The following is a 16,512-nucleotide window of genomic DNA, read 5'->3' as shown; positions in this document are numbered from 1 at the left end:
GGCTCCCACCTGTATCCCCCCTTATAGATGGCTCTCCCTGTATCCCCCCCTCGTATAGATGGCTCCCCCCCTGTATCCCCCCCTATAGATGGCTCCCCCTGTATCCCCCCCCTCGTATAGATGGCTCCCCCCTGTATCCCCCCTATAGATGGCTCCCCCCTGTATCCTCCCCTATAGATGGTTCCCCCCTGTATCCCCCCCTATAGATGGCTCCCCCCTGTATCCCCCCTATAGATGGCTCCCCCTGTATCCCCCCTATAGATGGCTCCCCCCTGTATCCCCCCCCCTTATAGATGGCTCCCCCTGTATCCCCCCCGTATAGATGGCTCCCCCCTGTATCCCCCCCGTATAGATGGCTCCCCCTGTATTACCCCCTTATAGATGGCTCCCCCTGTATTACCCCCTTATAGATGGCTCCCCCCTGTATTACCCCCTTATAGATGGCTCCCCCTGTATTACTCCCTTATAGATGGCTCTCCCCTGTATTACCCCCTATAGATGGCTCCCCCTGTATCCCCCCTATAGATGGATCCCCCTATAGATGGCTCCCCCGTATTCCCCCCTTATAGATGGCTCCCCCGTATTCCCCCCTTATAGATGGCTCCCCCCTGTATCCCCCCCCTCGTATAGAAGGCTCCCCCCTGTATCCCCCCCTATAGATGGCTCCCCCTGTATCCCCCCTATAGATGGATCCCCCTATAGATGGCTCCCCCGTATTCCCCCCTTATAGATGGCTCCCCCGTATTCCCCCCTTATAGATGGCTCCCCCCTGTATCCCCCCCCTCGTATAGATGGCTCCCCCCCCTAATATATATGGCTCCCACCTGTATCCCCCCTTATAGATGGCTCCCCCTCTATCCCCCCCTCGTATAGATGGCTCCCCCCTGTATCCCCCCCCCTCGTATAGATGGCTCCCCCCTGTATCCCCCCTATAGATGGCTCCCCCCTGTATCCCCCCCTATTGATGGCTCCCCCCTGTATCCCCCCCTATTGATGGCTCCCCCCTGTATCCCCCCTATAGATGGTTCCCCCCTGTATCCTCCCCTATAGATGGTTCCCCCCTGTATCCTCCCCTATAGATGGTTCCCCCCTGTATCCCCCCCTATAGATGGCTCCCCCCTGTATCCCCCCCTATAGATGGCTCCCCCCTGTATCCCCCCCTATAGATGGCTCCCCCCTGTATCCCCCCTATAGATGGCTCCCCCTGTATCCCCCCTATAGATGGCTCCCCCCTGTTCCCCCCCCCCTTATAGATGGCTCCCCCTGTTCCCCCCCCTTAAAGATGGCTCCCCCCCGTATAGATGGCTCCCCCTGTATTACCCCCTTATAGATGGCTCCCCCCTGTATTACCCCCTTATAGATGGCTCCCCCCTGTATTACCCCCTTATAAAGGCTCCCCCCTGTATCCCCCCCGGTATAGATGGCTCCCCCCTGTATCCCCCCCCCCCCCTTATAGATGGCTCCCCCGTATTCCCCTCTTATAGATGGCTCCCCCCTGTATCCCCCCTCGTATAGATGGCTCCCCCCCCCTCGTATAGATGGCTCCCCCCTGTATCCCCCCCCTCATATAGATGGCTCCCACCTGTATCCCCCCTTATAGATGGCTCCCCCCTGTATCCCCCCTATAGATGGCTCCCCCTGTATCCCCCCTATAGATGGCTCCCCCCTGTATCCTCCCCTATAGATGGCTCCCCCCTGTATTCCCCCTATAGATGGCTCCCCCTGTACCCCCCCTATAGATGACTCCCCCTGTATTCCCCCCCTATAGATGGCTCCCCCTGTATCCCCCCTATAGATGGATCCCCCCTATAGATGGCTCCCTCATATTCCCCCCTTATAGATGGCTCCCCCCTGTATCCCCCCCATAGATGGCTCCCCCTGTATCCCCCCTATAGATGGCTCCCCCCTGTATCCCCCCTATAGATGGCTCCCCCCTGTATCCCCCCTTATAGATGGTTCCCCCGTATTCCCCCCTTATAGATGGCTCCCCCCTGCACAGCAGATAAAAAAAACAAACACCCAACTCACCTACCAGCGCTCCCCCGTCGCTGCTTCCTCTCCTCTTCTGCCCCCGGCTGATGCGTCGCTCCCTGGGGAATTCTCCGGGAGCGCACACATCCGGAAGCTCAGTGTGCGCCCAGGCCGGGACTTCCGGTACAGGAAGCCCCAGCGACGCGCACTGAGGTTCCTGATGCGTGTGCTCCCTGAGAATCCCCCGGGGAGCGACGCATCAGCCGGGGCCGGATTTCCTCTTGCGACCGCAAGCAAGAAAGTGCTTGCGGTCGCAAGAGAAGGGGAAAGGGGGGGGGGGGGCGCGCAGGGCCGTATTACCCATTGGGCATGGGAGGCGGCTGCCCGGGGACCCTTGCGTCCTAGGGGGCCCCTGCCCGCTGTGACAGCTGGCAGGGGCCCCTTAGGACACAGGGGGCCCCCGGGCAGCCGCCTACCATGCCCAATGGGTAAGACGGCCCTAGATGCCCACCATTTAATGACAAATTGCTGTTATTTTAGAACGGCTGTTATATTGAAATAATGGCCGTTATTTACCGTTATATGGCAGCCATCCACTCAATTTCAACATTGTGTGAACAGATCCTTTCTGTGTTTTTAATCCACTCCTGGTTTTGGTTGCAATACTGACTGAAATATACTGACTAAAATATACGTAGTGTGAACATAGCCTAAGGCTGCGTTCACACTACATATATTTTAGTCAGTATATTTCAGTCAGTATTGCAACCAAAACCAGAGTGGATTAAAAACACAGAAAGGCTCTGTTCACACAATGTTGAAATTGAGTAAATGGCTGCCATATAACATTAAATAACTGCCATTATTTCAATATAACAGCCGTTGTTCTAAAATAACAGCAAATATTTGCCATTAAATGGCGGCCATCCACTCAATTTCAACATTGTGTGAACAGATCCTTTCTGTGTTTTTAATCCACTCCTGGTTTTGGTTGCAATACTGACTGAAATATACTGACTGAAATATACGTAGTGTGAACGCAGCCTAAGGCTATGTTCACACTACATAAATTAACGGCCGTTGTTTTCACCCGGCCGGATGTGTGCACCATTGTTTACTTTAGCTTCCTAGCCTGTTTGTAAGCAGGCTGAAACAGGTCTGGAATTCTGCGCTCAGCCCAATAAAGCACACAGAAAATTTGTCTGAAATAAGTATTTTGTGCGCGGCCGCATTGAAATCTACGGCCGTTGTTAGAGCATTACCGTCCGTGTCTGATACGTAGTGTGTATTGTACGACCGTAGTTCGTATATATTGCAACCATGGTATAAACCTCAAAACAACGGCCCTAGTTTTGCGGCGAGGACTACGGCCATAGTTTTACATAGTGTGAACATAGCCTAAGGACAGGTGTGTTGCTACTTTTGACGGAAATAGAGGAGCAACATTCCTCCAATCCTAGACTACTCCTTTCGGCTCCTTGCCTAGATAAAACCCCAAATCTGAATAGCTTCTTTCACTGTGATCACTATATAGATTTACTCTGCCTTTTGTTGTACGTTTAACATATCCATTTTATGTGGTTGGGGGGAGAAGTGGACAGATGAAAAAAGAATCAACCATTTAAACTCATCCATTGAACGGACAGCAAAAACACAGTGTGAACCTACCCTTAGGCTGCATTCCCACGTTCCGTGATCCTGACGGATCACGGACGTGGAATGCATGTACCGGAGTCCCCCCGCACCCGGACAGCATCTGTAATTAGATGCTGGATGCGGGGGGAGACTGTATTCATAAGCGCCGCACTGTAATGAATCAGCCGCGCGGTACAGTCTCCCCCGCTCCCAGCATCTAATTACAGATGCTGACCGGGCGCAGGGGGACTCCGGTACATGCATTCCACGTCCGTGATCCGTCAGGATCACGGAACGTGGGAAAGCAGCCTTAGGGATACCTTTTTGTCACTACTAGAGATGACCAAACCTTGAGCACGCTCATGTCCATCTGAACTCGAACTCTCAGCATTTTATTAGCGGTGGCTGAAAAATTTTAATGCAGCCCTAACAGCCCATGGCTGTATCCATGTTTTTCCGGCAGCCTTAGGGTTGTATTACAGGGCCTGATAACTTAATGTAAGTAAGCACCGATCTGCTAGATCAGTGCTCGCTTAGGGTGCCTGACAGATTTTTAAGGCCAAAGACAGGAACAGACTATAAACAGAACAGGTCATAAAGAAAAGACTGAGGTATCTCTTTTCAAATCCATTTTTGGCTTTGGCTTTAAAATTCTGTCAGATAAATCTCTCTTTGTAAAGGCATCCTTAGTGAGCCCATATGCGGCCCAATATTGTTAGCAGTGCCTGTGCAGCCCTTGTAAAATAGTAATGTTGTATACCTTTCCACGCTCCCTGAGGTCCTGCTAACTTCAACTTGCTCCCCCCAGTGTCTGAAGTGACAAGCTGCTCAGCCAATCACTGTCGATACAGCACACCCTCAGCCATGAATAACCAAGTTCCAGTTCTTATATCAAATCTACATTGATACCTGATAACAGATGTTTATTGTTTTGTCTTCTGGAACAGGTCTAAGACTGGAACCTTGAAAACTCCAAAAACATTTTCTCAGCTTGCAGCAGTTATGAAGGTATGTGTCCAGTTCTTACCTTCCAACAATATTATGCTATTGGGCAATGATTGTGTAATCTGTTTTGTATGCAAATTATTCTCAGAAGTAGTACCATAATATAGAGTACATATAGGGACATAGCCACACCCATAACTTCACTCTATAACTAAGGCCCCCACTTAAGCCATGTTCCATATTTACATCACTTATTACCATTATAAAAAAAAGAAATATTATCACTGCATAGTGATAATACCCCATACCATTGCTACATAACATCCACTAAACAAACACCAGTATCCCCTTATACTCTGACCCATATGGAGGTAGATACAAATGGTGCACAGGTTCTGCACGCCATATAAGTTATCACAGTGCAGTTACAGCCAGTGACTTACATGTGACGTCTTCTTTGATCTGAGGCGTCACTTTCCCTTTTCCTCTCCATCTGGCCCAGACCAACATGATGATTTCTTGCAGCTACAATTCATCTCTTCAGAACCTGCCAGACAAACATGTTAGGCTCTGCACTTTTCCATCAATTTCATTTCCTTTTCCCACCCATAGGCTGCCAAACTGTAGTAGTTCCATTTTATGGTGTAATGTGCACTAAAGTGAGTAGGTATCTGGGTTGCCCAATGCATGTAGGGTCTCCTGCTCTGCCCCCATATAGTAATAATACCCCCTGGTGTGCCCTTCATATAGCAATAATGCTCCAATATAGAAACAATCCCTTGTGCTGTGCCCCCATAATAATAATTCCCCCTGTGCCCTCATAGTAATAATGCCCCCCTCCATTGGCCCAACACAAAAATTAAAAAGTAAAATGTATACTCACCTAATCCAAGCATAGGGGCTGTCGCTGGACAGTGAGACATCACCCCAAAATCAACACTGTCCCGCCGGATAAGGACAGTTAGGAGGTATGAATTCAGGCATTGCAAATTCTGGACTGCAGTGCCATTATTTGCTTACTGACGTGACAGTACCACAGAGAGAGAGGGACGCCGCCACCAGGGACAAGAAACCAGGAGGATAAAAAGATTAAGGTTTCCTATCCCTGACGGGAAGCCTGGAGTACTGGTGAGTCTCAGAAATGTATACAGAAGAAGCCCGTCTGCCCCAACGAGGATACAGTGTTTGCGCTGGGCAAAATATCATCACTGGGGTTTTCCTCTCTCTGGAACCTGTACAGGCCGCAGGAGCATGTACAAGCCACGGCCTAAGTCCGACTCGCCATCTCCGGCAGCTGGTGGTGAGTCCATTGCTTCAGCCAGCCAGGAGTCCTTGCGCACTGGTTGCTGCAGTAGAACACGTTTCTGTCCAGACACCGGCATTCTCTGTGTGACACGCTATGCAGTGCCGTAGAGTGGGGGTCCCAGCTGGCACACCAAAGTGACATCAGAGACCGGGAATCCTCTTCAGCAGCTGGGTCTCGAGGGAGAGTGAACACGTTGATGGCGTCAGTCAGTCATTTCAGCTCTTAGATAAAAAAAAACTTGGTCTACAGTATCCAGCATGAGCTCCAGCAGTGAGATCAAGAAGGAGTCCTCTGGTCCAGCAGCCTTATCTCATCTCATCTATTGTTAAAGGTTTTATTGTCAGGATGAATCTTCTAAACAGTCTAGATCTTCCAAACACAGAGAGTGCAAATTGTGTAGAGAAAGACTAGGTTCAGACTATGACAAGCCTACTTGTGAAAATTGAATCTCTAAAATGATTGCAGCCGAAGTTCCTTCTGTGGCAACTATCCTGTCTTCAGTTAAATACATTATCAAGGAAGAGATACAAAATGCACTCAAAAATATTCCTGTGAATGTTCCTGATAGTGGTCCGGTCCCTCTTGCAAAAGCCCCAGCCATTTCCATGTCTGATTCTGAGGATGAAGGGGCTAAATGACCTGTTAGATAACAAAAAGAAGGGGTTTCCCTACGATTTTCAAAACAAACCATACCGCTCCTTTTGTAACTTAGGAAAGGATAAATTCCAGAAAAAGGGCTCTTGTAGAGGCAAGGGGTTCAATAAGTCCACAGGTTATATGTTCTCCCAAAAGTCAGAACCTATTAAGAAGCCTTCATCCCAGTGACGCCAGTGGGGGGCAGATTATGCCATTTCGCCCAGGAATGGGAAAAAAATTGAGGAAGTTCTTGGAAGTATCAGTGCATCAGAGATGGCGTGCATTTAGATTTCATGGTGACAAGAAGTCACTCAGGAGAAAGTGGACAGAAATTATTAGAACTAGAGGTTCTGTTTCTCTTAGACAAAGAAGTGCTTATTCCTGCACCAGACAAGGAGAAAGGTCAGGGTTTTTACTCCGCCTTGTTTTTGGTTCAACAGCCAGACAAAAATTAGAGTGAAATAAACTTACCAGCATAAAAATACCAGCATTTCAAAATGGAGACAATAAAAAGCATTTTTTACCTCAAGACTGTTTTATGGCTTCAATAGACTCAAAAGATGCCTATCTGCATGTGCCCATATACCCAGAGTTACAAAAAATTTTGAGGATATCCATAGATAGACAATTCCCCAATTCAGAGCCCTGATACTTGGCATATCAGTTGCTCCCTGGTTGTTCACAAAATTAGTGGCTAAGATGGCAGCCCATATAAAGGAGAAAGAAGGACTGTTTATTCCTTATCTGCACAATTTCTTGCTAGTAGGAGAATCAGAGGAAAAATTCCATGTGTTGCTAAAAAAGATCTTATCCATCCTAAAGAAGCTGGGCTGGATGGTGCACCTAGAAAAATCCTCCCTGATAACAGAAAAGCAGAAAAGGTTTCTCGGCATTCTACTGGACTTTCGGAAGTCTCTTCCGGAAATGAAAATCCAAAAGCTGCAAACCATGGTCATTCTCTCTCAATACAAATCCTGTGACATTAATCAGGACGGGTATGTCTCTTTTGGGTTTATTCACAGCCGCCATCCCTGTTGTCCCTTGGGCCCAAATCCATTCCAGACCCCTACAGTTGGAATTATTGGGGTTCAGGGATGGATCCTGAAGGGGTCGACAGTAATTCTGTGAGTATGCAGAATTACACTTCCGGGTCTAGCGGGCGGGGGGGGGGGGGGTAAGAAACATGGGGAGGGGAGCCATTCACATAAATAACAAACATTACAATGTTTTATAACTTTGTAATGTGTGTTATTTAGTCAAAAACCGCTTTTATGGTGCGTTCACACCTACAGGATCTGCAGCAGATCTGCAGCGGATTTGATGCTGTGTTCAGTTATTTAAATGAAATCTGCTGCAGAAAATCAGCTGCAGATCCTGTAGGTGTGAACGCACCATAACACCGCACTACCCCTTTAATACCAAGAGTGCTGTAAAAAAACAAGCAGGACAGAGCCATCATAGCACCCTTTTGGACTAGCAGAGCCTGATTCTTGTGTTTCAGATCGATGTTATTAGCAGACCGGTGGCTACTTTCATATCAGAAGGATTTACTTTCTCAGAGACCGATACATCCAAAAGGCACCTGATGGCCTGGCTTTTGAAAGAATAGTCTTTAGAAGTCATGATCTCTCTCATGCAGTAATAACTACATTTTAAAAAAGCAGAAAACCAGTGACATCCATTTTTGTTCTAATGCACAACTATTGTGCAATTATGGTGTTATTCTTTGCTTTCATATACTTTTATACCTCAGTGTGTGAACTACTGTCTAGGGGTTTGTGCTGTCAGAACTGTACCATTTTCTATACAATTTTAGTACTGTTTAATTTTCTCAAAATTGAAAATATAAATAAAGCCTAAAAAAACTGAAAATGGCAAGCTTTTTTTTCTCCTTTCTGGGTACAGCTAAGATAGGTCTTCATAGATCTAATTAGCTAATATTCTTGATTTTCTTCAAAGGGGTCTAGAAAAGGGACCTAAACCTGCCACAGGAAGGGGCAGGCTTCGACCTTGGGCTTTGTATAATGAGCAGTTTACTATTCACCCCTGGATTATGAGATTCTTCAGAGCAGCGCTAGGGTTTCTCCTAGGGTCTCTAGTCCTGTGTCTACCTAGGACGTTAGCATAGTTTTTAAAAGACTCACAGATGCTCTTTTTGAACCCTTGACAAAAATTTCTGTTAAAGGAAATCTCTCACCCCGGAACCCGGGGCAGAGCCTGCCTGGCACCCCCGGTAGAGCCCCAGATACTTGCCACGTCCTGCAAGTTCCGCTCCATAAGCTGGTCCCACCGCGGAGAAATCGCCGCCCAATGGTCTGCGCGCGATATGTAAATGACAGTCCAACGTCCATTGTGAATCACCGGAGCAGTATTTTTCTATGGGCGTTGGACACGGAAAAAGAATTCCACTCTCTGGATGTCAGTCGTGGTGTGCTCCAGTACCTAAAAGTTACCAGAGAATTTACGAGATCTAGATCACTTTTTGTCCAGTTTTCAGGGGATAATAAAGGGTGCAAAGCAAGTAGCCACTCCTATACCTGGATGGATCAGCCAGACCATCTGTTCATCTTGTTCTTCTTCTGTTCTCTCTCCTCCTCTTAAGACCCTGTTACACGAAACGATTATCGTCTGTATTCTTCCGATAATCGTCTCTTGTAATAGAAGACATGTTGAAAAACAAACGACTTAGATAACAACGATCTGCTGCCGTCTCTCCGTGGAATAGGAGCAGACCGCTTCTATCCTCTATGGGCTGCCCGGATGATCTAGCGATCTCCCAGGCAGTCAACCCCACAGCTCCCTGTGCCCCCCCACAGCTCTTACCTGCTCGATGCTGGCGCTTTTGCACGCTAGTTTGTTCCTCATGCCGCCCCGTGTAATAGGGGCTATAGGCTCAGACCCCACTCCATCAGAGTTATTGTTACTTCTAGGGCATAACAGAGTGGTGTTTCTATCTGCTGGGTGGCTATAGGTTAGATCTTGCTGATTCTTTGGGTGTGGCCTTTGGTCGGAGGCTGTTATCCCTCTCTAGTTTTTTCTTCTCTGGTATTCTTTCCATGGTGCTGTCATGTCGAACAGTAGTTACTCATTGGTAATGATGTTTCCTCGAGTACATGACATTACATTCCCACCCTTATATTTTATATATGAAGCAAAAAAAAAAAAAAAAATAATACAAGGCAGCGTGGTGACATCACAAACACCCTTTCTAAGAATAGTCTAAGCAAGAAAAGTGTGGCCAAATAAAACAACAACCTAAGGCCTCTATTTAAAGGAGCAATAAAGACAATGATCAGCTGATGACAACGATCTACAGGGCCATGTATGAGATTGTTGTTGTTGTTGTTGTTTTTGGGGTTTTTTCAGGAAAAGTGTACTTTGTAATGGCACCTTTCAATCTACCATAAAATGTGTGATGGAACCCCAATAATATTATTTTTGAGGTGGAAATGGAAAAAAAAATTTAAGTCTGCAAATTTTGGAGGGTGTATATAAGAGTATGTGTATGTAAAAAGAAAGAAAAAGAAAAACACACAGCACTCTTATTCAAGAGGGGTCTCTAATCTATCAATGTAAGGAAATACTGAGAATCTAAGAATTGTGTCCAAGAAACACAGGTCTGATGAGTGTCACCAGGGGTCCCTACGCTCTCAGTGGTCAACTCCTCCATTCTTCTAATCATGTTGACCTCATGGACCCATTCTAGGACCGTAGGCAGATTAACATCCTTCCAGTGTCTTGGGATGAGCGCTCTAGCGGCCACCAGTAGATGTCTCAATATGCCCTTCTTGATAGAGGGGAAACTAAATGGCTAAGGGCGCTTTCTAGTGCAATATATCCAATGTGAACAGGAGTAAGTGAATCATAGAGTGAAGGCTCACTCACCTTGTGTAGTTGTGCAAATGTAGGCACAACTCTAATGAAAGCATTCAGGTGGTACAGCTCCTAAGACCCCAGCAGCGTTGGGGATAAGACAATAGCAGCCAAAGTGTTCTATCAGGAACAGGAAGAACGAAAAACAACTTCTATGTAAGGAGCATAGGTAGAGGTACCACAAGTCTCAGGTAGATGAGTCGATCATACACTGTAGACAATGAGTATATACGCCCCCTCATTATCTACAGCGTATGATCGACTCGTCTAGCTGAGACTTGTGGTGAGCTCCTTGCATAGAAGTTTGTTTTTGTTCTGTCTGGTCCTGATAGAACGTTTTGGCTGCTATTATCTTCTTGATGAAGGCAATTTTGGGGGACAGCTCAAAAGAGGAGCCCGAAATAGCTTCATAAATTAAGAAAATGTTCCTCTGGGCATTCCTATCATATATGGAGCATGTTACCTCTCCCTGTGCCACAGCGCCAGCATGTCTCGGGAACTGTAGGGAATATCAAATGAAGATGGCTGGGGCACCTATACCATCTTGCCAGTAGTTTATAATTTTTTCCTGAGCTGCGCGTGCCAGTGGCATCCTGTGGGCAAATGTGAAAGCTTTCTTCCACTCCTCTGCAGTAATGGTCTCCTGTATCTCCCTTTCCCATGTTACTGTAAATGGAGGCAGTTTTTATCGCTTTTTGTTTATATTTTTCACTCTGAGGTAACAATATTGTTGTTTTTTAATAGATTGGACAACTTCGCATGCTACGATATAAAAAAATGTTTTATTATTTTTACATGTTTATTTATAAGATAGGAAAGGCGGATGAGTTTAACTTTCAATTGGGGGAGGAGCTTTGGCATATTTTTAAAAACTTTTCTTTACACTTTTTAATTGCCCCTGGGGGACTAATACCTGCAAGGACCTTGCTCTAACCTTCCTGGGCACCCAATGTAGCTGCATACCAAATTTGGGTTCAAGTGGTTCAGGCGATCAGAAGTCTATAGAGGAAAGGCAGAAAGACGGACAGACATTAATCTTTATTATATAGATTAAATTATTTTAAATGTAAATGTGTACTATTCATTGTGAAAAAGAATAATATTACTAAAAGTAAATCGTGATTTCTCTTAGTCTTTAGATGAACCTCCCTTCCTTTCAGTTGGAACAGATGTGAGCGCTAAATACAGAGGTGCATTTTGTGAAGCCAAAATAAAGGCAACAAAAAGGCTGGTGAAAGTGAAGGTAAGCTGTGCTGTAAACTGAACAACATCCTACATAATTATCTTTTATGTGTTTTACTCATAGGGGGAGAGTTGTCAAACATGGTGTAAAGTGAAACTGGCTCAGTTGCCCCTAGCAACCAATTGCATGCCACCTTTCATTTTCTTAAGAGTCTGTGAGAAATGAAAAGTGGAATCTGATTGGTTTCTAGGGGCAACTAAGCCAGTTTTACTTTACACCATGTTTGATAAATCTTCCCCATAGTTTTCTGATAATGCATAATATACAAATAGGCTTAGAGCAGTACAACACAGAGCAGTTGTCAGCTAGATTCGAGAAGATATCACCCCATGTAATTAAGACAACGATTAGACAAGGAGCCGATCATTAGCTGATCATTGTCTTTCAACCGGTTTAAAAATCATCGGCCATCAGCTATGCATCACTCCGTATAATAGTGATGTCTGATGAAAGGTGTATAGAAAATAAGGCTTATACTTACCTGTCCAGGCTCCCCAGTATCCTACTCCCTTTTCCCCGCTCACTAAAGCTGCTTCTGATGCCGTCTCTGAAGTGACAGACCGCTCAGCCAATCAGTGGCTGAGACAGGACAGCAGCTGTGGTCAGCGAGGAAAAGGTAGCAGGATGCCAGAGGGAGCCTGGACTGGCAAGTATAATCTTAATTATTTTCTACAGAACACAAACAGCCAATGGATTGGTGTCTAATTGACTCCAGTAACTTTAATGGGGGTTTGTCCTTTTTCTGTCATGGGGTGTCTATCATTTGACCGGACAAGATGCCAAAGTGCAGAATATCATGCTATATTGTCCTGTATATTAGTAAGCAGCTTTATAATTATTAGGACATTTTGTCAATCATCCACAATGTGCTCGCTTATAAATGGGTTCCACCAATAAAGCGGTTGTACCGACATGGCAAAAGTATAGATCGCACTGGATCTCAGTCCTGAAACCCTTTGCAACCATCAGTGGGTGAAGCTTTGAGCATCGAGCTACCTGTCTGCTACCTGTTTGGGTTTTTCTGTCAGACTAAGAGCAGAATGTACTGCCTTTGGCTTTACCTGCTTATAACTAGCTATCGCAGAGGGTCTGAGTGGCCTAATCTTATGAAATATCTAGAATGAAGTTTAAAGGGACTCTAACACCTCCAAACAGTTGCTAATTTATCAGTAGATTTATACAATTAAAGAGTATACAACTCTGATACTACTGTATATCTGCAATTTTTAGCTTTCTATGTTCTTGCATTCCTAAGTAGTCCTCTCTATGCATCAACATGGCCACTTTGTAGGCTTACAACGGTAAACAACTAAGGAGTAGAAAGCTACAAATTACAGATTTGGAATCAGCACCCCTTATCCTACTTACAGATGACACACAGATGAAGGTTTTTGAGGAGGGTTGGTTGGAGGTGACAGAATCCCTTTAAACAAGTGAGAGTACCACTTTTAAGCCAGCTTAAAGTGTCACTGTCACTTTAGAAAACTTTTCACGTGTCATAGAGACATGTCAAAAGTTTTGATCGGTCTGGGTCTGACTGCAGCGCATCCTCTCCCAGCTTTGAGTCACGTGATCAGTCAGGCTCTATAGAGCTCCATTGTAATGGTGCGTTTACACAGCCAGATTTATCTGACAGATTTTTGAAGCCAAAGCCAGGGACAGACTATAAACAGGCACTGGGTCCTAAAGGAAAGACTGAGTTTTCTCCCCTTTTCAAATCCATTCCTGGCTTTGGCTTCCAAAATCTGTCAGATAAATCTTCCTGTGTAAACGCACCATAAGTCCGACTGATCACGTAACTCAGAGCCAGGAGAGGACACGCCCGGCTCTATCTCCCGATCTCTGAACACTCAGACCCGGACCGATCAAAACTATACACTCTTATTTAATATCTAATCTTTTGACAATCGTTCTTTCCCGGTCAGTCACCGTATTCTTATTTCTATCTTGCTGTTGCATTAAAGATGCAGCATTATTCAATATTCAATTCATGCAGCATTATTCAATATTCAATTCATATTTCTTAGGTAACATTTCGACGGGATGCCACAACAGTGGAGGTACAGGACGATCATGTTAAAGGTCCCTTGAAGGTAATTGTTTCTAAAATATTGTTTTTTTATAAAGTTTATACTTGCACTACATCTATATTATTGTTGGTATTTTACAAAATGCTTCAAACTAAACTGTGGTTGTCAGGAAATTGTAAATATCTACCAATACTTCCTTGAGTTCCCAATACACACACATATGTATATAGGCAGTGTTAACACATTTATTTTTTCACCTACAGGGCTGGTTGGGTGCTCATTTTTGTGACATAGTCTATAGTTTTTATTGGTATCATATTGGTGCAATTGGGAGTTTTTGTTCACTTTTTATAAATTATATAAAATATAATTATATAAATAAATAAAAAAAAATCAGTAATCCTGTTTTTTTGGCTTTTGGAGCTCGTAAAAAGACAACTCATTGAAGGTCTCAATTTGTAAAAGCAACCTATGTGTGAAATCACTTCAATATAAAGTCTCAGTGTGGGAAAAACATTCCCCTGACGATTTGTATATTAGTCTGTAACGCTCTACAGTGCTAAGGGATTCCACTTTCCACTTTTCAATCGCATATACAGTATACATGTTAAACTGGAGCATTCTCATGTGTATACTTAATTCCTAAAATTTCAGAGATTTACTCACAGTTTTGTAGTCTTCACTTTGTCTTTATTTAGTTAAGTCTTCATCACAGTGAACCAACCTTCCAGTTTAATCACCTAAAACCCTGTGACAGGTCCACTTTAAAGGAAAGGTGTCACTTATTTTTTTTTACTAATTAGAATATGCTATATTGCCTGAGCTGTTTTTAACTTTACAGCAAGACTTGTGGACTTAGGGGACGAAAGACAGAATCTGGCCCCTTGGGATAAATGTAAAACATTGAGCGTGCTCTGTGACCTTTGAAAAGGAATTCCAGAGGGAGCTGCTATTGTTTTGTATTGATGCTATCTACCTACTGATAAGGGTACTATTACATGGGCCGATGGGGCCCGATAATAACAGTAAACGAGCGCCGATCTAGCAGATCTTGTTTACAGGGCCTGTTACACGGCCTCATAATCGTTTAATAAGGGCTTGCAGGCTTTGCTAAACTTGTATACATTACCTATCCCGGGTGCAGGGCTCCTCCTGCTCCTCTTCTCCCGTGCGCTGCTGCTTCAGAGGGCCTGTCTTAGCTGACAGGCCGCTCAGCCAATCACTGGCCACGGCGATCCCGGCCTGTGATTGGCTGAGCGGCCTGTCAGCTAAGACAGAGCGCTCTGAAGCTGCAGCGTGCGGGACCCTGGGAGAAGAAGAGCAGGAGGAGCCCTGGACCTTGGATAGGTAATGTATTTCTTTTGCAAATCGTCAGCTGCCGTCCGCGCACCGCTACATGTAGCTCCCCCCCCCCCAGGCAGTTAACCCCATAGGCGCCCTGGTCCATGGGACCGCAGCGTCTATGGGGTATTCGGAGGGAGATCTGCTCCCTCTGACCCCACCCCCCGGAGCTGTGTGATCGTAACCATAGCAACCCAGACGCTGCCCAATACATCTGGGCTGCTATGAGTAAAACGATTAGGCTCCTGCACTGAGGCAGGGACCTGATCATTTGAATGAGCTGCCAGTGTACTGACAGTTCATACACTCTATAATACATTACAGCACTGGTTATATGTATGTACCTGCAAAAGTTAAAACACACACAAACAAATACATAAATAAATAAAATAAATAAATAAATATACTCATTCCCTATGCCCTTTTTTTAAATGACCCCCTATAGATGAGATACATATATTTGGTATCGCCGCGTCCGTAATGACCCCGTCTATTAACTAAATTTTCTACATTAATTATACCGCCCGATTAACGCCGTAAAAAATAGAAATAAAAAAACAAACCAAAATGAAATTTTTTGTTAATTACGCTCCCTAAAAAATATAGAAAAATGTCACATGTACCCAAAAGGTGTACTGCTAAAAACATCAGCTTATGCTGCAAAAAAAAAAGCCCTCATATAACTCCATTGGCGAAAAATTTAAAATATTACTGCTCTTACAATATGCAAGACACAAACAGTTTTTATAGTATAAACGTCATAAGCTATAATAAAAGCCATATAAAATGGATATCACTGTAATCGTACCGACCTGACGAATAACGATAACATGTCATATGTAATATATAGTAATCTGCATACAATAAACGATGAAAAATATCTCCTAAATTATGTTTTTTTCCCATACCATCTAATAAAAAATTTATTAAAATATCAGGGTGTCACGTGTTCCTCAGAATGGTACAGATGGAAATATCAACTTACACAACTTACACAAATATTTTGACACCGCAAGGCCTCTGTGATATGGTATAATGGCTAAAAAAAAAAAAACTGAAATAAAAAAGGCCCAAAAATTCAACAGTTTTCTGTCATGTCTGAGGCCTGTGGTTGAGTCAGGTGACGCACTGCAGCCACATATGGGGGATTCCCAAAAACACTGGAATAAATGGAATCAATAGTGGGTGGTATTTCTCAGTCAGTATTTGCTGTGTTAGAGGAAAAAATGGATTAAAATGGAATATCTGCCCAAAAAATGAAAATTTTAAATTTCTCCTCCAACTTGCCTAAATTTCTGTGAAATACTTAAAGGATTAATAAACTTATGTTACTTTAAATACTTTTAGGGGTGCAGTTTTTGCAGTGGAGCCCAGGAGAGGCCATTGCTAGTGTGAGAATGCTAGATGAGGACTATGTCTCTGAGGACACCTTAAAGGGAACCTGTCACCCCCCGTGCCGGGTGACAGGCTCCCGACCCCCCGGTAGAGCCCCCTATACTCGCCTAATCCCGCCGGGTCCTGCTTCTGGAGGT

The 16,512-nt window shown here is 44.7% G+C and overlaps 1 protein-coding gene across 2 annotated transcripts in view; it reads left to right on the top strand.

Moving 5' to 3' along the window:
* The window catches only part of ARID4B (AT-rich interaction domain 4B), a 123,679-nt gene that overhangs the window by 39,379 nt on the left and 67,788 nt on the right, over window positions 1-16,512 (top strand). For both annotated transcript variants that reach the window (XR_011360335.1, XM_069955555.1), the window contains exons 2-4: window positions 4,554-4,614; window positions 11,499-11,609; window positions 13,637-13,702. Coding sequence is in view for 1 of the 2 variants with exons in the window: in XM_069955555.1 (XP_069811656.1) it covers window positions 4,609-4,614; window positions 11,499-11,609; window positions 13,637-13,702 (183 nt within the window). In the remaining variant the exon portion in view is untranslated. The remainder of the gene's footprint in view (window positions 1-4,553; window positions 4,615-11,498; window positions 11,610-13,636; window positions 13,703-16,512) is intronic.

The sequence above is a fragment of the Dendropsophus ebraccatus genome, chromosome 15, assembly GCF_027789765.1.
Source record: "Dendropsophus ebraccatus isolate aDenEbr1 chromosome 15, aDenEbr1.pat, whole genome shotgun sequence".
In the NCBI taxonomy this organism is placed as follows: domain Eukaryota; kingdom Metazoa; phylum Chordata; class Amphibia; order Anura; family Hylidae; genus Dendropsophus; species Dendropsophus ebraccatus.
Note: the sequence above shows the minus strand (reverse complement) of the source record. Positions and strands in the feature narration are given on the sequence as shown.